The sequence below is a fragment of the Castor canadensis genome, chromosome 4, assembly GCF_047511655.1.
Source record: "Castor canadensis chromosome 4, mCasCan1.hap1v2, whole genome shotgun sequence".
Taxonomy (NCBI): Eukaryota; Metazoa; Chordata; class Mammalia; order Rodentia; family Castoridae; genus Castor; species Castor canadensis.
The window spans coordinates 149,994,662-150,019,965 of NC_133389.1; the positions used below are offsets into that span (position 1 = coordinate 149,994,662).

The 25,304-nt window shown below is 39.4% G+C and overlaps 1 protein-coding gene across 2 annotated transcripts; it reads left to right on the plus strand.

Annotated features, from left to right (window-relative positions):
* Positions 1–90: 90 nt before the first annotated feature.
* Maip1 (matrix AAA peptidase interacting protein 1) lies at positions 91–8,557 on the plus strand. Of its 2 annotated transcripts, none has more exons than XM_020185500.2 (5): positions 91–708; positions 4,393–4,464; positions 4,797–4,923; positions 6,150–6,297; positions 8,068–8,557. In XM_020185500.2, the coding sequence occupies exons 1-5, from the start codon at positions 259–261 to the stop codon at positions 8,144–8,146; spliced, it is 876 nt and encodes a 291-aa protein (XP_020041089.1). In that variant the 5' UTR covers positions 91–258; the 3' UTR covers positions 8,147–8,557. The 2 variants fall into 2 exon arrangements, 1 of the variants encoding a protein (XP_020041089.1); XR_012447329.1 differs by having other exon boundaries at positions 259–708; positions 6,196–6,297.
* The last annotated feature ends 16,747 nt before the right edge of the window (positions 8,558–25,304 follow it).

Here is a 25,304-nt window from a genome sequence, read left to right on the forward strand (position 1 = left end):
CTCAGAAACACGACCCGGGAAGAAAAGGTCCGGGAGGACGGCGGACGCCAGAGGGCGGCTGGCTCTGAGCGCGGGTGGGGAGCCGAAGGGCCGCTGCTTGGGCTGCGTGCTGTCGGACCGGGGTGGGCGGACTCACCAGAGGTGGCAGCAAACAGCCAGCTTTGCTTCTAGTGCGTATCTTTCTCCAAACGAAGCGGTTTTCCCCCCGGCTTCCTTTCGATACAGCACAGGCATGTGCTAGGGTGAGAGGGCACAAACATGGCGCTGGCCGCCCGTCTCCTACCCCGTCCGCTGTTCTCTCGGCCGCCGCCCGGCGGGGCCGCCCGACTGCGGGCTCCCGGTGCCACCGAGGTGAGGCTGTCGTTGGCCGGACTTTGCTGCTTGTGCCGCCGCCGCCTCGGCTCAGGAGCGGTCCCCTTTACTCGCGGCGGTTGGACCTCGGCGGCCCCGGCGCTCAGGGCGCGGAGGCCCCGGCGGCCCTCGCTCAGCCGCCCGGGACTCCCTGCAGCCCTCGCTGCTTTCCCCGCTTCTCCTCCGCGCAGCTACAGCACGGAAGAGCAGCCCCAGCCGCGCCAGAAAACCAAGATGATCATTCTGGGGTTCTCCAATCCCGTCAGCTGGGTCCGGACTCGAATTTACGCCTTCCTTATCTGGGCCTATTTCGACAAAGAGTTCAGCATCGCCGAGTTCTCTGAGGGGGCGAAGCAGGTTTGTTTGCCTCCCTAGTGGGCCTGACCACCTCTCAAGCGTTCAGCTGCTACCTGCACAAGTGTGTAGCCGTGAGGTGGCTTCACCAGTCGCCTCGTAAAGTGAGCTAGGTCCTGGTGTGTTTGCATGGTCGCCGAAGGGGAGGGGTTCCATTAAGAGACCGGGGTGAAGGACCCCTTGTGCTTTTCATTCTGCACGGGTTGTGAGTCAGAGAGAAAAAGATTCAAAGCCCGTTTCTGCCACTTTAAAGCTATTCAACCTTTTTTTTTTCTGGGCGTGACTTTCCAAGTCTGAAAACGGGAAGGATAATGCCTGGGACATAGTAGACACACCATAAATATGTGTTGAATAAATCGTGTGGATAAGATATGATGAGGAATGAGATAACATTTCCAAAGTACTATATTTCGCCTTGGGTAGAAAGGTAGAACTTCTTGACAGCACATTGACAGCACTCCATTGCCCCTCTCTCTCCCTTATACCCCTTGAGGGAGAACCCAGACATGAGCAGTTTTACCCTTTCAGAGACTGTGTGGTTGCTGATAAATACCCAACATCCAGCACACAGGATGTTCTCAGAATATAGGGTTATGAATTCTCACTTTTGTCCGTTGTGACCCTCTTTCTGAATGGCGGTAGACCTTATCCTTGTCACATAATGGCCACCTTGAGTCCTAAGATTATCTGCAGATTTCGTGTGTGTAGCATGTTCTTGGCGAGTCTGTCATTCCTAAACGTTGCAGAACTATTGATAAGCAATTGAATTCGTAGTTTATTTCCTAGTTGATAGTCGTATAAACTTTATAATCATACCATCGGTGTAATCATTTTACAGTACTGACTATGCTGTATTGTTATTTTTACCCCTGATTTAGTTCAGATTATTTCTACAATCACATATTTATGCGATCCATCAATTATAAATGGAGTGTTTTCAACTTTATGTAATCAGTGTCAGTATTTATGTATCAGTGTCAGTATTAACTTGTCAGTATTACTTTCTTGACTACTTGATGTTTATAAAAAATTAAAAAAGCAAAAGCCCTTGACTAACATAATGCCTTACTCAACACTATGACGAAGGGGTAAACCTCTGTCCATGTTAGTTTTCAGTGTCAGTTGTGAATACAGGGATAAGTTGGTGTTACCCTACTACTGTTTTTCCCAGGGGTGACATGAGCATGTTCACCTCATAATACATATGGGACTGTACTAGTACATTTATGTGTTGGTAAGGAGTGGAAATCATCTCCCTATCATAAGCAGGTATCAGGCCTTAGTCCCTGTTGTCACTGTACACACAGGAAGTTGGAGCACTTTTGGAGTTGCTCTACTGATCTTGTTAGCTCTTTTAACCCCCTTCCTTGCTATCAAACTGTATATCCATTCCATCATCAAGTCTTTATGAACTTTTGCTTTATCTGAGTTGTGTTGTTGTTGTTCAGTTTAACCATTCTGACTTCCAAAAAGAATGTCTGAAGTCAGCTGTAGCAAATATTTCATAGTTTTCTTAAATGCATGGTTACTGAACATACCATTCAGATCAAGAAACTCAGTTCTTCAACCCCTAAGACAATATGTACGTTTTTGTAAAAGGATATTGCCATAAAAACCTCCCTGACTGTCATGATGCAACAATACCTTCCAATTCTAGAGCTTGGGAAAAATCTGGTACAAAATCAGGTAATTCTCCTCTCAGTTGACTTCATGTTCCCCCTTTCTATAGACTAGTCTCCTTAGGAATAATATGTTATCTTGTGTTGTGAATATCAGTTAGGTCATGCCCATTAAGATTTTTAATTTTTAATCATACAACATGAAATAGAAAAACACTCTTTCTAGTCTAATCCTCCTTTACAAGTAATGAAACCAAGTTCCAGAAAGGTTAATGATTGACTCAAGGATGCATAGCTAATACTGTCCTGTTACTCACTCTTCAAGCAGTCTTGGTCTTCCAGAGTCATTGGAGATTGAGTTGGTTACATATAGTCTAAGCAAGCATTATCATGTGAACTAGGGAAATGGGTGACAGTACCAGTGCTCTACAGGTACTATTTATTTTTGATAAGCACATATGACATGGTATCTTCACTGTTACTGCTATCAAGCCATAGACTGTTTTCTTATGTCTTTCTTGTACATCTTAGCCTTTCCTATGAAAAAGAAGGCTATTTCTAGAAACCTCTGGAGGTTAGATGCTTGTGTCAGCAGGACCTTATTAGAAAGGGCAGCTTTCTAATTGTTCATTATTAGTTTTTAGAATAATTTGCTCAAGTGTGATTTTCTTGGTCACACAAACTAGAGTCTAATGGTTCGGTTTCATTGTGATGGTCATTTCTTTTGCCTAAATTATCACTCATCTTCCACGTGACAGCTTACCAAAATAAAGAATCTCTAAACCTTGAGTGTCTCTAAAATGTTTATAAAGAGATCTTGAATCCTTTAGGATATGTACTTTTTCTCAAAATTAAACTCAATCATTCTACTGATTTTCTAGGGCTGTTACACCGTGGTACCACATACTGGGTGGCTTATACAATGCAGTTTCAGTGTCAAGGTATCAGAAGGGTTGGTTCCTCCTGAGGTCACTCTCCTTGTCTTACAGCTGACTGTTCTTGCTATGTATTTGCATGGTCGTTCCACTACATTTGTTTGGGTCCCTGGCATCTTTATTTATGTCCACTTTTCCTCCTCTCATAAGGGCATAGTCAGATTGAAGTAGGACCAACTGTAACAGCCTCATTTTAACTTAATCACTTCTTTAAAGGCCCTATTTCCAACTATAGTTATAACCCAAGACAGTTTTAACATATGAGTGTTGAGGGGCACAATTCAGCTCATAATTATGTACTATCTTCTGTCTGATATACCTGTTGATCTCCTTTCTCTTGCCAGTTCTTCAGATTTCAGCTTAATATTGCTTCCTTTAGGAAGTCTTCTGTCTGGTCCTCCCAGATGAGGTTAGATGACTTTTCAGTATGCTCCCAAGTCATCTTCCTGTTCTTACCCCTGCCATAATGCTTAAACTTGTTAACTATCTCCTTCCCTTGAAGAACTAAAAACCCCTAAAGGACATGTAGGGACTTAATTTACATTTCTCATTGCTAGGCACATGGAGAGGTGCAGCCCACTTCCACCTTCCAGAATGAGATCTTATACTTCAAAGTTGGGATCCACTGTTTTAGACTGTAAACTTGTTCTCTCTTCTCCCATTTACCCAAACCTACCTTATCTTCTTTGACGAGGTTCAGACTGCAATCTAGATCTCCAGACTCTTGATACAGTCTAGAGTATCCTGTTTTCCAACTGCTATCTATGCATGATTAAGAGGTGGGTTTTATAATAGTTAAATGGTTGTTTATCATTACTTTAAAAATTTATGCATGGCAGGATTTTTATTGAGGCATCTAGTGTGTACACCACAGTATCATTCCTTGGGTCCTGAGAGTAGATACGTAATTAGCAGTTGGCTCACTTCTATGTATGTGGGGATGCCATTTAAGAAAAGTCAACCAACCTTGAAGGAGACATACCTAACATTGTTATATTAGTATTTGACATTATTTATCACCTTTATGATAAAATAGTCTTTGTTGCTCTTAGCTATTAAATATGAAAATTGTGGTATTTTGCATGATATTTTGAAATAATAATTGTTACCCTCCCCCTACTACTTTTTTCAAGGCTTTTGCTCATGTATCCAAGTTGCTGTCACAGTGTAAATTTGATCTATTGGAAGAACTTGTGACCAAAGAGGTGAAGTATGCTTTTAATTTTTCTTTAAAAATAAATGTATGGTTCTCTTGCAATAAAATATTACAGTCTTATTTATGCTTTGAGTCATACAAAAGCAGGAATAATTCCTTCTACTTACAGGCATAACTAATTAAACATGATGTCTTTCTGTTGCTTTTTAGTAATTATCTAGTTGAATAATTAGATGCCTTTAAACCTTGCTTTTAAGGATAAGTTGATATGCTACTAAATTTGAAGACAGATTTAGAAAAATTCATTCCACAGTGAAGATGACTTTTTGAAATACTTTTAGAAGATGAATTGGTAAACTGATGTTTGCTTTTTCTAAACAGGTACTACATGTGCTAAAAGAAAAGGTTACTTCTCTACCTGATAATCATAAAAATGCTCTTGCTGCTGATATAGATGAAATTGTTTATACGTCGGCAGGAGACATCTCCATTTACTATGATGAGAAAGGTAATGTTGGACCACAGATAAGCTTTAAGTGATCCATAATTGTCCAGATAAGCTAAAGTAGTGAGTAATCACAAAATAGTAGAGTTTTGTCTGTAAAAGTAGATATTTATAGAACTTAGAAGAGAACATATTCAGTGTTTAAATATCTAGCTCTGAAAGAGTTGAGATATGATCATCTTTCTACTGCCTTTTCCGGCTACTGTCTAGTCAACACTTACATTGATGAAAATGGTCCATTTAGGACAAACTGCTCCCCATGTCTCAAATTGAAGATGTATATATTTCAGATTTTCTAACTAGATGGAAACAAGCATTTTAAATTTCTAGCTGCATGTATAGAAGGACTAAAGTGTAAGAGAAAATCAAAAGTAGATAATATTAGCTAAACAAAGATACGAAAAAAATTAACCGTAGACCTCCAGGATGGGATTTGCAAATAGTGAAAAAAAACTGGAAGGAATTTTAGTGGTCATCTGGTTCTTTTCCTTGTTCAATGCTTGCATTTCCCATTTCCCCTATAGCATTCCCAAAAATTCTGTGACAGATTAATTCCTTCACATATTGGCATTTGTATTATGTGCCTGGCACACAAGTCTAGCCTCTGCACATATACTTCCCAAAGCAGTAATGGTATATGATTCTTAATGATTAGAAATTTCTTCATGCACAAGTTAATTTGAAATATTTGTAAATATTTTCTTCAGATTCCATTTTAGCATTGTGGTTTCTAACTGATTTTTATATAGGATGTTATGAGAATTACAAGGCACAGCAGAATACATTAGAATAGAAAAGAAACCTTTTGGGCAATTGGTTTTAATTGCTTGGTAAAAAATGTAGGTTTTCCACCTCACTTTTGTCTTGATAATGGTTATCTGCCATAGATTATTATAAATTTAGAAAATGCTATAAATTGAGAATAATCCATGCAGTACACTTAAAGGATGTGCTCAATGATTAGTAACTTTATTATTGAGATACAGGGAAGAGGGCATTAACTCTAAGAAAATTTTCAAAAAATATTATTAAGACAGATATCTTAAATTTCACCAGAGTATGAACAGTCTGCAACAAGTCTATAATTACTGCTAGCTTCTCATTTTGTTTTGGATATATGGATGATAAGTTATTGTGATTTGTATAGCTTCTCATTTTGTTTTGGATATATGGATGATAGATTATTGTGATTTGTATTTGTATATGTGTGTGTATGTTTTTTCTCTAAGGAAGGAAGTTTGTTAACATCCTGATGTGCTTTTGGTATCTAACCAGTGCCAACATCCCCAGTGAAACTTTGAAGGGAGCCAGTGTATTCCAGGTTAAGTTGGGGGATCAGAACGTGGAAACTAAACAACTTCTTAGTGCAAGCTATGAGTAAGTGTAATCATGTGCCATTGTTTCCTTTCTTTAGAAAATGGAAGGTACTATGAAGGTACTAAAAACTAAAGGGAGCTTTAGGAAGAAAAGGAACAAAATTTGACACATTATTTATGAAGAAAAAAGTTATAAAGACACACTGATTACAAAACACTTTTAACAGGAGTGTTCAAAAATTAGAAAGATGTAATGTTGTAAGTTAATCAATGTCTCAACTCTCACTGAGTAACAAACCACCCCCGAAAAGAAGTGGTTTCAAATAGCCGTTCATTTTTCCTGTGATTTCACTGCTCAGGAACGATGGAAAGCTCAGCTGTGGGGTTATCTCTGCTTCACCTGTTATCTGCTGGGGTGGCAGGGGTAGGAGGATTCATTTCTATGACAATTTCTTCTCTCGGGTGTGGCACCTTGGTGCTTCTTGGCTTCACCATACCATCTCATTCTCCATGACCTCTTTGTGGCTTGGGCTTATGGTAGTTTTAGGCTCCTGGGAGTGGTGGAGTGGCTCAACTGGTGGAGTGCCTGCCTAGACTCTTTTACTTAGTGATTGAATTCCAAGAGACAGGAAATGGAAACTGCTAGACTAGGGAAGGGATATACCCAGAGTTAAAACATTTCTGCCACAGATCACAGGTCATAGCAGTAACAGAAGCTGCACAGTTTAAAGGGTCTGAAGAGACCTACCACTTTGGAGCAGTGAACAGTAAGGCCACATTGCAGAAGAACATATGGGATAGGACATACCAATACAGCTATCTTTGGAAATAAAGATGTGCCAAAATTGGCATGTGAGCTATTCATTCACTGAACATTTATTGGTCATCTCCGTAAGCCAAGTACTCCAGTAGGGGTTCAGATGCAAAATTGAACTGATAGTTCCCTTAAGGAGATACTTCTAGTAGTAAGTTCACAAAATATTTAAAAGAGATATATGTGTTTGTGCTAATAAAATTTGTAACAGTGAACAACTAGAATAAGTCAGTAGAGACATATTTATTTAAAAGAGGATATTGGTAATATTTTACCAAAGTTGTACAAATTTGCTTTAAAATAATGAACAAATCTCAAAAATGTTCTAAGAAAGAAAATGTATTGTTTTGCTAAAGTATATAAAAAAATTACATCCTCACTTTTTAACTTTTCTCAAAAGAAATGCGGATTTTTTTAATGCTTTGGTTGTAATTAATCAGAATATTCCATATACTTAAAGACTTATTTGACTTAAGTCTACCAAATTGTCTCTTTTTTAAGGCATTTTTATGATTAAGGATCAATGTCATCAATACTAAACTTTGTTTTTTCTGAAATTCTTTCCTAAGACAACAAGCATCTTAAAAACACTGATATTTTAAAGATTGATTTAATAGTATATAAACCAAATTCTAGTATTTATTTCTAAATTGGTAACAGTGTTATTTGAAAAACAGCTTTTCCTGTATGCTAGATTGAATATTTAAAGTGCTGTTGCATAACCACCGTCCAGTTTATTTCTGTTTATACTAGGTATGTGTTTTAGCTGATATAGCTAGAATAATATCCAAGTTTCTTTCAAGGGCTGGCAGATGCTGAATGTATAGACTATACTTCAATTTTTAGGGTATATTTTTATGATTGAATTGATATGGTAAACTTTGTTCTGATTTATCATTAACCATTAAAGTAGCTGATGTTAAAAACTGCCTCTACTACACATTTACAAGTTATGCAGTTATTTAAGAAGTTGTTGGGCTGTTGTAAGATTCACATTATTTATAATGTTTTTCCTAGATTTCAGAGGGAGTTTACACAAGGAGTAAAGCCTGATTGGACCATTGCACGGATTGAACACTCAAAGTTACTAGAATAATCTTTCTTGGGAAAATCAGCTTATGGACTTTTAGTGAAAAACTAAGGAAGAAAAAGTTTTGGATCATTTGATCTTCACTTAAGTCTTTAGATTACTTTTGTATTTTGAAATATACCTTGTAGTATATTAGCATGATACAATAAAGCATTTCCCACAGATTGTTACTATTCTTTAAAAGAGGTCAAAGTAAAAAAAACAACAAAAAAAAACTATACCACCAAATTGGTGTCATTTTGGTATTGTTTGTGATGTTTTATATATATATATATATATATGCACGAACTAATTTTATAGATACAGTAAGGTACTGAAACTACTTATATCTCTAAATTAATAGTCCTTATATATTTTATCATGACCAACACATTTATACCATTAAACCAAGAATACATAAAATTCATTTTAAAAGTCTTGCTGTGTGATACTTTTTGCTACTATCTAGATAAGAAGGATTGAATAGAATTATAGCAGATTAGCCTCTGTAGAACTAAAGAGAACTTGAAGCATACTAAAACACAAAGTAGGGGAGGGAAACCCAAAACAGAACAATGCCTTAGCCACCTGTGGGAAAATAACAGTTGTTCTAACATAACTTGCATTTGGAGTCCTAGAAGTTGGAGTAGGTAGGTAAAGAATATGTTAAGAAAAAATGGCTGAAATTTTTCCTAATTGATGAAAACTATAAACCCACAGATGCAAGAAAATCACCAAGCATGGTAACACATTTTTTAAAATCTCATCAAGTTATATCATAATGAAACTGCCAAAATCCAGACAAAATTGTAAAAATAGTTGGGATGGTTAAAAAAAAAAAATTCAGTACAGAGGAACCAAGATGAGGACATATTTCTTCTCAAACTGCACACCCTTGGTGTGGCACTTTTTAAATGCTGAAAGAAAAGTAACCCATTGATCCAGAATTCTACCTTTAGCAGAAATATTCTTCAAAAATGAAGGTGACAAAAGACATTCAGAGAAGAAAAGAGAATTTGTTACCGGTAGACATGTTTCATAAGAATTGGTAAGGACCATTTGACAGAATGGAGTTCAGAAACTAACCCGTGCATATGTGGACAACTATATATGTGACATCTTTTGACAAAAGTGGCAGAACAATTCAGTGAGGAAAGGGTATTCTTTTCAATAAGTAGAACAGCTACGTGTTCATATGGGAAATGATCTTCAACTCTTGCTTCAAACCATGTGTAATTTTAGTGCAAAACACCTGACAAAGGACATATCCAGAATGCTTATAGTTCAATAATGGAAAGTCAACCCACTAAATATTGGGCAAAAGATTGAATAGAACCTTTTATAAAAGGTAATTTAAGTTGCCAAGGGTGTTCACTCCTAGCCATTAAGAAAACAAACCACTATAAACTTAGTAGGATGGCTTAAATTATGACAACAATAACAATTGCTGCATCAGTCTCTTTTCTGTTGCTAGTACCGCAAAACCAAACTGGGTGAGTGATTAAGAAAAGAGGTTTATTTCTGGAGGTTCATGGTTGATGGGCTGCATCTGGTGATGGCCCTGTAGGACTTTACCTGGCAGGAAACCACCTATATTATGTGTCCATCCATCTGATTTCTTACAGAGCCACCAGGATTCAATTAGGCTCCAGTCTAATGACCTTATCCAGAGCTCCACCTTTAAACACCAAATATTAAGTTTCCACCCTCTTAGTACCTGACAGTGGGGATTAGATTTCAGCACATGAAGCTGTGGGGGACATTCAAACTATGTACCAACCACTGCTACTGCCAATTCCAAGTGTTTGTGAAGACATGGAGCAACTGGGACTCGGGTATTACTTGTAGGAGTGCAAAATAGCACAGCCACTTTGGAAAGCAGTTTGGCAGTTTCTTAAAGATATACTTCCCATAGGATCCAGCAACTCTATTTCCAAATATTTACCCAAAAGAAGTGAAAACACATCCACATAAAAACTTGTACAAAAATATTCATAGCTTTTTGTTCTTAACGCCTAAACCAGAAAGGCCTGTTATGTTCAGTATATGAAAAGATAAATGAGTGAAAGACACCAGACAAAAAAGAATACTTACTGCATAATTTTATTTCTATGAAATTTTAGAAAATGTAAAACTAGTCTATAATGATAATCATGATTACCTGGGACCATGAAGACAAAGTGGGGGAGGGTGTGAGGTGGGAGGTTTGCCTGCCAAGGTGTGCAAAGGAGGTTTTGGGGTGGGGGGGTGATAAAAATTGTATGTATCTTGGTTGTAGTGGTGTTTATTTGGCTTCATACAGTGGTGAATCATCAAACTGGATTTAAAATGGGAGTCTTTTGTTATGTTAACTATTTTGTGTTTATGTAAATTATACCTAAAGTTTGTAGCAAGAAAATGTTTTGCAGGAAAAGTTACTGAAGAGTAAGCTGAAATGATTTTTTATTTTTTATTTTTTTTTTTGGTAGGACTGGGGTTTGAACTCAGGGCTACGAGCTTGCAAAGTAGGCACTTCCAAAGCAAGCATTTTACCATTTGAGCTATATCTTCAGGCTTGAAATGGTTCTATTTTTATAAAGTATAGAAAAGTTCATCTGTATTTCCATCTAATCTTCATCTGAAATAAAATGGATAAGATAATAGATAAGTCACATTACAGTAAGGGGAGCAATGACAGAGGTAACTCCATTTTGGATAAAAGAACCACTTTAAAAGCAGACCTAAAGAGGCGTGGGAAACAACAGGCTTCTCAGAGAAATAACAAGCCTCTCACCAGAGTAACAAGATGCAGCTGCACAGTGTGGGTGCTGGGCCCCCAAACCAAGACAAGTTGAGCAAACTTCCAAGGATGAGTTGACCAAACCCTCCTGGAATGTCCAGTCTGATAAGGATGGGCAGGGTCAGGAGGCAACCAGATGGGTGGGTTCAGCAAGAAGTTAATTAGACAGCCAATTACAGATGCAGCCAGTTAATGCCCTTTATTACCTCCTTGACTTCAGTCATTCTTTGACTTAGCCCTTTCACTAAGTCCTACCTGTCAGGGTGCTTTAGTATCCTTTCAATAAACTTTGTGCTTGCTTTACTCTTAACTCCTGCTCCAGTGTCTTTAACCGTCAACTATGTCTGGACACAAACCTGGGGAACAACAATCTAGTATCATTACTAAAAGTAAAAATTCAGCCAATTGAACTGGGTGAGTGACTCAATGGTAGAGCGCTTGCCTAGGAAAGGCAAGGTCCTAAATTCAGTCTCCAGTACGGCCCTCCACAAATGCATCCAATTTGATTATCACTTAGTATCAATTTTAACAAGCATCTCCAAAGATTTTTAAATGGATAGGGAATGTGTAATTTAGAGTCACTATGGATTTTTGTCAATTATGCTTCGGTAAAGCTGGAGGGGAGGAGGAAGTGTCTAATGCACAGATTATGGTATTTGTATGCGATTTCTTAATAAAAGAAACAGTCTTTGGGTATCACTTCTAGGTCTGTGCAGAAAATAAGATTAGCCTGAGCAATCTTCTTGGGCAAGAAAGCAAAGACACTCAACAAATTAGGATAATGTTAAAGGACATGGGCTTCCACTGAGTAGGATGGGCCAATTTCAGCTTCAACAAGAGTAATGGCATTAGGCCTGAAACACATCACATGTTTTGAAAAGCTTACTTTCTAATGCAACACAAACATTTTTGGATAACTTTGGAAGTTGTCAGGGCACTAGCTCATTTCATTATAAAAATAGGTAAGGATTATAAGTCAAGCATTTATCATGTCTTCCATGTACAGAATTGTTCCAGTTAATTTTTGCATCATAAGAAACCCCAATTTTAGTAGTTTAAAACAACAATCACTTATTTTCCCCATGAATCTATTGGGCTTGACTTGGATTTTTTTTTTTTTCATGTGACATTGACTAGGGTTTTTGCTAAGCTTTGTTAAGGTCTATCAGAAGTAGCTTTTACTCTGTGTAGAGTTAATCCCATTATTAGGGAGTAGTATTTATGGGGTTTCTATTGGATGCCTTGAGTGATCAAACAGCAAGACTATGCTGGCTACAGGGAATTCAGATAAATTCCCAGAACCACAGAATTTCTGGGAACTGTTCTGCTCATAGCTATTGAGCCCTCTGCCTGACTTCATAGAGTCTCATAATATTCTTCAATCCTAAATATTTTGACCTGTGTTTCCAAAGAATAAGGACATTATCCTATATAACTGTAAGAAAATGAGCAATAATTCCATAATACCATCTAATATTTAATCCATATTAAACTCCACCAATTGTCTTTAAAATGACTAAATCAACATCCAGTCAAGATTTATGTATCACATTTAGTTATTGTCTCTTTATTCCTTTAATCAAATTTAGACTTTGCAGCTTTGAGGAATCTAGGGTAGAAGAGTAGACAAACAGCGGCATGCCCCATCTCCTAATGTGCTTGGTTATTTTATTATGGAATAATTTCTAAATGCTAGAAGTTAGTGCTAAAGCTAACTTGATTAGATTCAGTTTAAGAAAATCTTGTAAGTTATTTGTGTTGCTGATATTATGTAAAACCCAGGTGGTTCATAATTTCTCATTGTTTCAGGTGGTGATAATGAGAACCCTTAGTTAGGAAAGTCACTTTTTTCCCTTTACAATTAATAAGTAATCCTAGTACTTTATACACACTGCTACAAATTGTGGTAGGCTGAATAAAACCCACTCTCCACCCCCAAGGCACTCACATCCTAATCCTGGGAACTTGTGGGTATGTTGTCTTATGTGGCAAATGGCACTTTTACAGGTATGACTAAATTAAAGATCTTGTGAGAGGGAAGTTATCCTGGATTATTCGGGTGGGCCCAGTGTTATCCCAGGTATCCTTATAAGAGGGAGGCAGAAGGGTCAGAGTCAGGGAGGAGATATGATGACGGACATAGAGGTTGGAATGATGTGGGGCCCTGAGATTCAAGAAACGTGGACAGCATCTAGAAGCTAGAAATGGTGAGAATCAGATTCTGCTCTAGAACCTCCTGAAGGAAGTGGCTGTGCCGACCTCTTTTGGATTTCTGGTCTCCAGAACTTATTATTACAAAATAATAAGTCCATGTTGTGAGAAGCCACTAAGGTTGTTACATCAGCAACAAGAAATTAATAGAGGATGATCCTTGTGTGAGTTAGTGTTACTTGATAGTTTGTAGAATGATGGTTCTTTAATTCTGTATCTTCTATTGGCATTCATCTATAAAACAGAGCCCCATCCCTTTATTTTAATTAAACATCACTACAAATTCATGAGTTTTATCATCTGATATAGTAGCAATTACAGTTATTATTCTTGTTGATGCTTAAACTTTTCCCCTTCCCCCAGTTTTGCTACTGGAACCTGTTCACGTGATAGATGCAAGGCTAATGTGACCTGTTGTTGATCTTTTGAGCACTCCTATGTTTTCTAGCATCAAAATACATCCCAGGATCTCCTTATCTAATTCCTGTCACTAACTTGGAATCAGCCACTTCTCAAATGAGTCCTGGTTTCTTTTCAGTGTGATGGAGTTTCAAAACCAAGATTTGCATATCCTCATGAGTTTCCCTATTTTAAGTCTGTAAGAAAGTCCTCATACTGGGAGAGTAAAGCCAATTTTACTGAAAATAATTCCTCATCACTCTCTATGCCCTCCCTAACCCTGATTTTTCATTGTTGTTATTTACAGCACCTCGCACCATCTGACATTGTAGTGTATATCACTTTATTTATTCCGTTGTCTTTTTAACTGAGTGAGGAACTTGGCTGTCTTGCTCACTGCCGGATTCCCAAGGCCTAGAACAGTATTTGGTACACAGTAGAGCTCAGAATATATTAGTTGAATGAAGAGATACCTGGGATAGCCTTACTTCTGTTGGACTTCCTAGTTCACATGATAGGAATATTTTCCCTCTTGCTTTTGATTTGATACCCTAGCAAGCTGGATATGATTTTTATACACATCCTCTCTGAAGGAGTGTATGGTATTATTGTATATGTGACTTTGGTTTTATGACTATATAATAAATGTCATTTATTACAAATACCACATGGTGGAGCTAATGTGCACGAAATCTGGATGTCAGTATAGGCAGGAAATCTGGTTGGGTCTGAATCTGCTGAAGAATTGGAGGGCTGCTTTGCTTATGACAGATTTTTGTAGCTAAAAGATGTAATAAATTGTTTCACAAAAGGCTTTATGAATATGGTTCATTGATGTTAAAAGGTTGATAGCCATGGGGCAAAGTAGAGGAGAGTTTTACCCAACACCTCTTTGGTTGCTAGAACTGTAGATTACACCATTCAGTGCCTCTGGTTCCTCTTATCCTCAGAAAGTTTTTATTAGGATCGTGTGGTGTGTTAGGGAAATAGAGATTATACTGCAGTAACAGTCAACCTCTAAATCACAGTGGATTGAAACAAACAGAAATGTTTATTTCTTGTTCATAGTACATATCCAATAAGAGACACTGGGGATCCTTCCCAGCCATAACCAATCTTCTCTCTGGGCACAGGCTGATCGGTAGCCACTACATGGCACCATGGCAAATGAAAAACACCACTCCGAGGGCTTGCACGTGAGCAATTAAATGCTGATCTTGGAAGTGCTATAGTTCACTGGCTAGACCTTGACCCTCCTCAACCACAGGGATCCAGGAAGTGCAATTCTACTGTATTCCTGAAGGTGGAGAGTCAGAAGTATTTGGTGAGTGGTGATAAAAATTACCACATGCATTTTAATTTTAATGATTTTAGCTTTAGGAATGGCTACCTTAGAGCAAGTAAGCATATCCTACTCTATTAGCGATATCAGGAAACTCAGGCAAAAGAGGAATTCTCTAGAGCTTTTGGCTACGTATTCCTAGCTGAGAATTAGTGAATGCTCAGCTACAAGACTCTGAGGATAGAGTCATTTTTTTCTGTATATACCAAGATTACAGGTGCCTTAAACCGGTTTTAAATTCAGAAGGCCACAGATCACTCGAATTCCATTTTCTTCATTCAATGAGATCTGCCAGGTGCAGTAAAACACCCTTAGATTAATGGAGCACCATATGATATCAAAATCAGTCATCTAATACCTTATGGAATGTTGACCGGATTATAAATTATTCATTGTTTCAAAATAATGATTTTTTTCTATAATAAGAATTTTTTCATGAAGTTGGTCAAAAATATTAAGTCCTCTCTGTAGGGATTCAAAATAATGATTTTAAGAACCTTAGACTGAATAAGGTCTTATGTGAGTCCCCATTATTAACCACTGATCTCACAATATGGGCAAATGGTTTATTTATGCAAATGGTTGCTGTATCATTTAGGATTAGCTCTCACTACATGAAACATAAACTTTTAAAAAGTGATGGCTTAAATAATTAGAAGTAATTGATTTCTCTTTCACTGATGGAAGTCCAGAGACAAGATTATTTGGATTGGTAAGCCAACTCCATGAAGCCCTCAGGGATCCAGGCTTCTTCTGAAGTCACAACTGTCTTTCTTAGGGCATGACCTTGTCTTCATGGTACAAAAGAGCGAAAAGAGCTCTAGCCATCACATCCATATCCAGGCAGTAGAAAAGAGGAAAAGAAAGAATGGGTAGACAGAATGTACATTAGCTGTCTTTTAAGATGCTGTTCCAGAAGTCACCCAAAAAAATACACTTAATTTCACTGACCAGGAATTAGTCATATGGCCACACATAATTTTGGCAGTCTTTTAGCTGAATACAACTTGTTGCTCCAAATTAAAGAGAAGTGTGTGTGTGGTGGCGGGGCTGGGGCGGGGAGGGGGGCTTGGATATTGGGTATAGACAAATAGCAAGTTTCTCTGGTTGAGTTACTTGAGTCCTGAGTCAGTGCAGACCCCAATAGGTCACCAACAGGCTCCTGGCTTCACTGAGTGAGGCATTTTGAGTTCCCATGATGGATTCTAACTAGACTCTGGTGATAGTCTTAAGTATTGCCCAGACTTAAACAGAGAACCCAAAGAGCTCCCTTTGATTCCAGACCTACTTAAGAATCGCTCCAAGTGACACATCCAGATCTCTGATGGCTCATGTCCTGTTTACCACATGTACTTTCCTGCCTAGAATAGCCTGGCTATAGTTTATCCCATTTTCAAAAATAGAAACCTCTTCTTCTCCCCCCATTTCATAAGCCAATCAGTTCATTGAACATTCTGTCCAAACTTACTTAACTACTTGCTTAATAAATTGCAACTCTAACTCACTCTTATGTGAGATGCAGGCATGGTTACCGTATAACTGCTATCCCACTATCTCATGGCCATATCTTATGTGGGAAGTAGGCAAAGTGTCTTGTGATACTTTTAACATTCACCTAAAGATATTCCCCAGGAACAGCAGTGGAGGTAGATGATCAGTGCCTTTAATGACTCCTTTCTTATACTGTAGTTGGGATCTTAAGTGTTCCCCAAAGGACCAGGTATTAAAGGCCTGATTCCCTGCTGGCAGTATTGAGGGGTGGTGGGGCCTAGTGGAAGGTTTTATGATGGGGGGGTGCCCTTGAAGGGGATTGTGGGGTCCCAGCTCTTCCTCTGTTTCTTTTTCCACAACCTGAGTGGAGCAGCTTTGCTATGCCATGTGTTTCCCACTATGATGTGCTATCTTGTCATAGGCCCAGAAGCAGCAGGACCAACTGACCATGGATTGAAACTTCCAAAATTATGAGCTAGAATCAAATTTCCCATTTTATAAACTGGTTACCTCAGGTATATTCTGCAGTAGTGGAAGACTGACTAACACACTTAACCTCTGACTTGGTGGTGCAGAGTGCCATGTGCAAGGCTGCAGAACTTGAAGAGAACACCTGCCCTCCCCTGCCCTGACCACCACCCTCCATCCGGGCTTTATTGATTCTCAAATGTGCATTGCAATATTACCTCTGACTTGGGCAGCTGGGAAGCTTCAACAGGGCAAAATGGGACTGTGTTCTGGTCTCTTCTTTTTAACTTCTTTCTTGTAATACGACATCTGAATGACACTCTGAATTCCAGGGAACAGGAGGACACAATGTGGTTTTAACTCAAACCAGAAGTAACAAAATCTAATAATCCATCTTGGTAACCAATTCCCAGCTAGGAAAGAGACTTCTTGTTATTGCTCTTTAAAGCAAAACAACAAAAACAAAATAAAAGATGAAAACAAACAAAACAATCTTTAAAAATCAATTTAAAATTATATGACATAAGAAATTACATATGTTACTTATCATCAGTGCTTTGAGGCATTGTGTGTGTGTGTGTGTGTGTATGTGTGAAGCTCACCAAGAAGTAGTATTGTCCAAAGGGAGCAATCCTGAGAGGCCTTGTTAGAATTTTCTTTGACTCTCTCTCCCTTCTTCCCTCTCTCCTGTGACCTTCTAACCAACCATTCTTCTGTTTTCCCATCAAGGTTTGTCCCTACTTTGGTGCCTTTGCACGAACTGTTCTCTCTGCCAACTGTGCCTTTTGCTTGGCTCTGCATTTCATTCAGTTCAGTTTAAATGTCACCTCCTATGAGAAGACTGTCCTGACCACCCTGTGATACTCTGTCCTGCCAGAGTTTCATTTTTATCATAGCATTTATTATCATGTGACAGTTCTTGTTTACTTATTTGTTTACTGTACATTCACTTTCCATTAGACATCCAGTTGAGCACCTCAGCATATTGGTTATAATATTCTCTATCTCAGTGATGTTCTATTTAGACAGGGTTTCTTGGTCTCAGACTGTAGACATTTGAGACCACAAAACTCTTAATGTGTGAAAGTGAGGAACTGTCCTGTGCATTGCAGAATGTTTAACAATATCCCTGGCCTCTAGCCATCAGACGTCTAGAAAGGCATTTGTGACAGCCAAAATATTTCCAATCAATGCCAAATATCCTTTGGAGAATAAAAGTATATGTGATTGAGAAGCGTGGGTGTGATCTATTGGCTACTGTGTTTCTGCTGAGTTCTCAGGAGGCAATAGCACCTTAGAGCAGTAGTAGTCATCATTTACTGAGTGCCTGAGGTACTGGGTACTGATCTAGGGCCTTCACATTTAACATGTACAGCAGCCCTCACAATAGCTATGATTATCATCCTCAATGTACAAATTGAGGCACAGAATGATAAAGTTGTCTAAGTTCTTGCCATTGGTAAGTGAAGTCTGGGATTCCAACCAGACAAACGGCTCCAGCACTCTATGCTAACAGGAGTGGACACTGCTGTGGGAATCTTTGCCCAGCTCCTGGTGGCAGAGACTGGGCAACAAATGGGCCACCTCCCCAGTCCACCCCACAAAGCCATTCATTGAGTGACCATAGGCCAATGATGACTTTCCTTTCTCAGCCTTAATTACCTCTGTCCAAAATAATATTAACACCAACAGTGGATTCCATGAAAGACTGCATCAGGAATGAAATGCAACAGCACATGTGAAAACACTTAGCTGGTTTCTGGCACACAGTAAGTTCTGAATTCATTTCCCCTCACCTCCGTTTACACTTGGCTCCGAGCTCCAAGCACTGAAAGCAGATTCCGAAACCTTGGTCAGACAAGCCCCCTGAGAAATCTAACTTTTAAGCAATCCACGGAGTTACACAGTTATTGACAAGAAGTGCGGAGAGCAGCCCCCTCAGAAATAAACCTGCCAGACACGCATCCTGAACTCCCAGCCAATGGTCAACAAACTAGCCAACAGCATTTTCCCGTTAAGCCAAAAGGGTCTTAAATCTGTGCTGATTAGGTGCTGCCGGGCCTGGCTGACAAGTAGCCTCCTGTTCCATTTCTTGATGCAAGTCAGCGAATTAATTGCCTGACCTATTGTTTTCTAACTTGGCCAATTAAGGGAATTTTGGGGGGATCAACATGTACCTTTGGACCAGCAGGGGGCACTCTTTGCAAACATAATTGAGTTGGTGCTCAGGCTAGCAGGCAGAGCCCCAGCAAAAATTGATAACAGATTCTAAATCTGGGGCCCCCAAATCTACTTGAAGAGAATTCTGAGAATTTGGGTGGGGGGAATGCTATGTGTTTATTTTCCCTAAACTTCAAATGAAATTTAGCATTTTATTCAATTATGAATAGAGGCAACAAATCACAGATGTTTGCTGAACCCACTACAGTTGCAGCAGACAGCTTAAAATATTGTTTACATCCCTTGTTCCTTTAAAATTCCAGGAGTTATAGAACCTACTGCTACCTCTTGCTATTTAACGCATTAATAAATAAGCACATATAAGACCATATCACAAAGTGGTTGTTTTTGTTGTTGACATTTTAATAACTCTGTCTTTGATACCATTGGTTTACTTTGTATTCTTATGTACTTTATTTTATTTTAAGACATATTTACTTGAACACATTATTCTGTGAAGAAGCCCAATGGACTTCATCACAATGTCAAAGGATTCATTACACAAAAAGAGCTTTAAGAACACCTGGCTTGAAGACTGTTACGATGGTCTCTCAGAAAAGGAGTTAGTCTTCTGTCCAAAAGGAATGTTTGTACTCAATGATTTTCAGTCATGACTCAGTTCTTGCCCTTCCATCTTTTCCAGTGACATGAATGACATAAACATGTGCCACACCTATATCATGTATTGGTCACGATGCTTGGCAGACTACACTTTACCTCAGGATGAAATTTTGGTGTGTTCAGAGTTACGTTGACTGCGTAAACTACAGAGCGTCCAGGACGCCTGCCATCCTGGCTTTGGGAAGAAAGGGGCCTAGCTTTCCCAGCTGCTTTCACATTTTTGTTATGCCTGATTCATATCCAGGACACAGTTGTCTTCTCAAATCACTGAGACTACTTTTTAATGAGGAGTACACAGCCTGCACCCTGGCAGTGTTGCTTCCAGAATCTACTCTTCTCCTTTAAGAAAAACTCTGAAATACCTGCAACAGAAGCAGAAGAAGTGGGAATGTGAGACCTTCTTTCCCCTACTCTTCTGTTTTTTTCTCTCAAGGAAATAAGACCGCAGGAGAGGCAGGGCCAGTCTGGGCCAGCTGAGCTGAGGTGTCCAGTTTTCCTGCCAGACCCTGCCAGACTATCCTGGGCTTTGGCATGCAAGGATACAGGGGCCAAGTGAGTCCACTGGCAAATGGTCACCTTAACTCTTTCTCAGCTAGGGCATGTGCTGCCCCTCTCCTAGGACTCCCCAAACCTGCCCTTCCATCTCAAATCAAACCTTTTTCTCCCATTCCCTAGAAAAACCATGACTTTTGCAGCAGCAATAAAAACAAAAATAATAGCACTCCCTTTCTTTATATAAAGTATAGGTACTGTGTGAGGAATTACAACTGTACCTTTTCATGTAATCCCCCACCAGTAGCTCTTATGTATTGATATTCCCCCACCCCAATTCCTATCTACTTGGAACCTCAGAATTTGATCTTACCTGGGTCTTTGCAGATGTAATTACTTAAGGATCAAGAGGGGATCATTCTGGATTAGGGTGGGCTCTAAATCCAATGGCTGGTGTCCTTTGAAGAAGAGGAGAGGACACGGACACAGAGAAGGCCATGTGAAGACAGAGGCAGGGACTGGGGCAATGCTACCATAACCAAAGACTCCTGGGGCCACTAAGGCTGCCAGAGGCAAGGAAGGATTCAAAGGAGGAACAGAGCCCTGCTGATTCCTTGGCTTTGGACTTGTAGCCTTCAGAAAGAGGAAAAGTTCCTGCTATTTTCAGCCACCAGTTCGAGGCACCTTGTTACAACATTTGTTGGAAACTTCTACCCCAGCCGATAAAATGGATGTCATTACCCTTGTCTGTCAAATGATGAAACCCAGGCAAAGATGTTCACAGCCAGTGGAACACTTGGATTTGAGCTGATCTAAGTAAGCCCAATGCTTTCCACTTTCTCACAGTGTTGGATTTAATTAAGTGTTGATTGACTGTTGATTAAAACAATTCATATTCAAGTTTGAAAGTGTCATTGGGCACAAGTGGTAGCCACGTTGTGAAAGGGAGTAGAGAATTCCCAAAGGACCTCTATCTTACCTGAGGAAGGGAAGGGTTGAAACAGAAGCAGCTCCTACCCAGAATACAGAGACCTATATTCATTGCCATTTTCTGGATGGCTTGCTCTCCTCTCTTCACTGCTGTTCCTAGCAAGACTGTGGTGGGGATTCCACAGACGTTCAAGATGATGAGTCAAGATCATTCTTTGAGGCAGGTCTCTTGTCATCACAGCAAGCCCTCCATTTCCCAGAAGATTATGCTAGGAACATTTTTATAAACCAAAGTGACTCCATAAAAGTGCTGACTCCAGGCATCTGTTGGTGGAGAACAGAGAAGACTGCTTGTATCTTGATGCATAATTTTTTTTCCATAGGGACATTTCTAACAAAATGGAGCTCTCTCCTTATAAAATCCCTCCAGTCCTGTGGCTGGTGTAGGTCCTGCCCTGTCCCACATGCCTGGCTCCCGAGGGCACTATGCAGGTCCTGGGGCTATCCACATCTGTGGAGCTTGGGTGGTATCAGCCTGCTGTTCAGCTGCCCATGACTGTGGTGTTGGGGATTCAATGATGTCAGGTCACTTGGTTGATGGGCTGACAGTTTATCAATGTCCCTATCCCCGGTTTGTCAAGAGTTACCAGATTACATACTGACAGGAGAGGTTTCATTTAAAAAGTAGAATTTCTAAGACAAGATCAATTTTAGCCATGGCAGCCCTGATACTGTCACTTTAGGTAAAGCTCATCAACCAGTTCAAATCCCAGCTCAGGTCTAACCCAGGTAGGTGTCCTCAGGCAAATTCTTAAGCTTGTCTGGGCTCTGGACCTTTCCACTGTGACAATATTAACCCATCTCAAATGCTTATAACAATTTGAGTCAAATAGGAAATAAAATAAAATAAAATTGAGAAAAATTAGAGCAATAAAAAAAATGTGTTCTCCCTTCCCCAACATAAAGGGTTATAGATGGATGTGGATATGGCCAGAGAGCTACATGCCAAAAACAAGAAGCAGCAGATTTTGCTAAATTAGTTTTTTTTTAAATATATAAAGCTGTTGATTCCTTTCCTTTTATTTCCCATCTATTTCCTCATAGGAGAATAAATGGTGGGAATAAAAACCTATGTAGGTATTTTTTGTACTCATGTAGAAGACCGTTTTATATCAGTCTTTTGAGGCCAGGAGCTTATGAATATGTAAGGACAGTCCTATGTCTAGTCTTATTTGAGCCAGGACACTCTTTCATGTTAGAGCCTGGTGTCTGCAGAAGAGACTACACTGCCAGCTGGCCTCGCCTCCTCGCCAACAGAGAGGAAAATGGAGGTCTGAGAGTTTTATGGTCTCTTCAGGCTTCCTTTTTGTCATCTGTAAAGCAGGATGACGGGCCTTACCGTAGGGTGTTATTCTATATTTAAGGATCTAGAAGGGTGCCTGATGTATGGTAAGACCCATGTTAGTGTTTGAGAGGCACCAAAACTTGGCAGGGAAGAGACAATCTCTCTGTCAGACTGCTGGGTTCATCTCCTGGCCCACCTCTCTATATTGTCACTTTGGGTGAGTTGCACAGTGGTTTTATTCAACATAGGGTTGTTGAAAGGGTTAAATTAGTTAACATACATAAAATACTCAATGCCTGACACATGACAAAGGTTCTACTGAACTTAATTCTTATGGGCATTTAAACAGAGGAGATGTGTGTGTGTGTGTGTGTGTGTGTGTATAAAGATTTCCCAGTTAGTTAGCAGCAGAGCCAGAAATAAAATTTAAGAATTTGACTCCTAACTATGTGTATGCTCTACAACACTGATGTGCCAAGCTGGACATAGTGGTGGATCCATTTCCACCTCATTTGAGGCCATTTCTGATTCCTGTGACTGTGATGGAGCTGAGTTACTTCTTTCTTGCACCTAGATTAGCAGAGTTTGCGGCACAGCTTAATTGGGCAGTTCAGCAATAAACTGTGTGTGAGCTCCTGGGACTGCGAAAGATGCTCAGCCATGTGTCTCCATTAGGGGGTGCCACAGGGAGACAATGGTGGAAGGAAGAGGAAGAACTAGCTGATTCCTGTTTGTTAGGGTTGCCCAACAATGACCTTTCATGCTTGCAGAGGCCTTTACAGACACCTCTTTACCAGAGACCTTAATCTGACCTCTGAAGTCTGGTCAGAACCAGCCAAGCTCCTTCCCAAATTGCTAAAAGTTACCACTCCCAACCAGCCCTAGTCCGAGATGGTGGCAACTGTCTGCAGTCGTTCTTTCCATGGTACTTCAGTGGCCAACTTTTACCTTTTAAATTCTTTAATACCTTTAGATTAAATTCTCACTGGTTAAAAAAAAATTGGAGCGATTAGTTTCTTTTCACTGGGACTCTGGCTGATATGTACATGAGTACACATTTATGAAAATAAAAATAATGCAGAAATAGAAGCAACTTGAAAGTCCTCGGTAGTAGTGTCCTCTTCATGCTCACGCCGGGTATGGTCATGAAATTGTGTCTTCTCTGAGTGTCTACCACCTAGAGGAAACAGTTATCAGCAGGTGCTGTCTCTCTAGAACTTAAAGAACACATTTGTAAACACGTATGTACATAACCACACATTGTAGAGTATGGTCACATGATGAAAACATGACCACATAATTTAAATTAAATACAACCAGACATTAGCCTTTAAAAGCTTTTTTGTCCCATTCTTAAGAAAACCAATTTCTTCTACTTTCCAATCTTAGATTGGGTCCCATCTCTCTAGTTTTAATCTTTTTCTGTTTCTTGTTACTACTCAAGATCCCGTAATTACCCCCCCCCAATTCTTTCATTTTTTTTCTTTGCTCTAAGCATAATAAATGCTAGGTATACAGTAGGTACTCAATAAATGATGACCTTTATTATCACCACTACAGAATCTCAGTGCCTGGCTCTCTTTGAAAACCAAGTCCTAGGAAAATAAAGTCTATTGAGCTCATTATAAGATGCCTGTATGTACTTCATCAACTAAACCCCAACTCATCTTTAAGCCCTTACTAAAAACTACAATCAGAAGAATCAAAGGAAAGCATACAAGACATTGTCCCTGCCCTTAAATTTCTTATATCTAATTGGGGACCTCTCCCTGGCACTTAAGCAGTGCCATATTAACATAAAGGTAGTCCATATTGCAAGAGGTCACACGAATACAGGAAAGTAGCAAAGACTTCAAGGACATAGATGGGACCTGAACTGAACCTTGAAGGGGGGATTGGACATGAAAAACAAGGCAAATGCCAGAAAGAGAATTAAGGAGCCTGATCTATGTGATCCAGATTCTCTATCAGTGAAATAAGTTACTTTTTGCATCCCAGAGCAGATTACATAAAACCCAGGAAGGGAAAAAACCAACACACAAAACTGGGCAGCAGATCTGAGACAGAAAGTGTCTGCTCTCCAGTCTAATGATTCTTTAATGCATGCCCAAGATGCTATAAAATTTATTTTCTTTTTTCTTTATTTTCTTCTTTTCTTTCCACCAGGCTGTCCATTCCTCACTGTCCTCTTTCCCATTCACCACTGCGTAATCCCACCAAATTCTCCCTCAACAAACCAACAGAAAATCTGTTAATTTATTTTCATCTTCACCTGAATTTGCAGACCCTGGTGTTGCATTCAAAGTCAAGCAGTCCTGTTGCATTATCATTTGTAATCCCTTTAGATTTTTTTCTTAACATCTCAATGAAATTCTCTCATAAATCCCCTTCTTTGCTGACCAAGTGCTGTGCAGTTGCTGATTTTGAAAGATACGTGCTAATGTAAAGTATGCCTCCTTTGAGTCTCTTTATCACTCGGATGCTGTCTGCTCCACCTTCTCCATATTTATGTCCTTATCAGAGCTGCACACAGTATTTTAAATGAGCTTCAGTGTTCTTCCTGCCATCCCAGAGTATTGACTGTAATATGATAGCCTATCTCAAAATTGGTTTGTGGGATTCTTTTTTCTCATTGTAGTTAAAATAGCTTGCCTTGTAAATGCCAGCATATATTTTTGCAGATTAGGGTTTTTATGAAGAACGGTGTCAAATGCTTTCTGGAAAGGTGTTTAAATTATTTGGCTAGGCTGCTTCATCCATTAACATTTTCCTTTGCAGTTTAACCTCACAGGTTTGCAGGATGGCTTCCACACTAAAAATTTGTGCTGATTTCTTTGTAATTAAACATAACTTTCTTGGAGATTCTTACATTCAAGCTGTGGTGTAG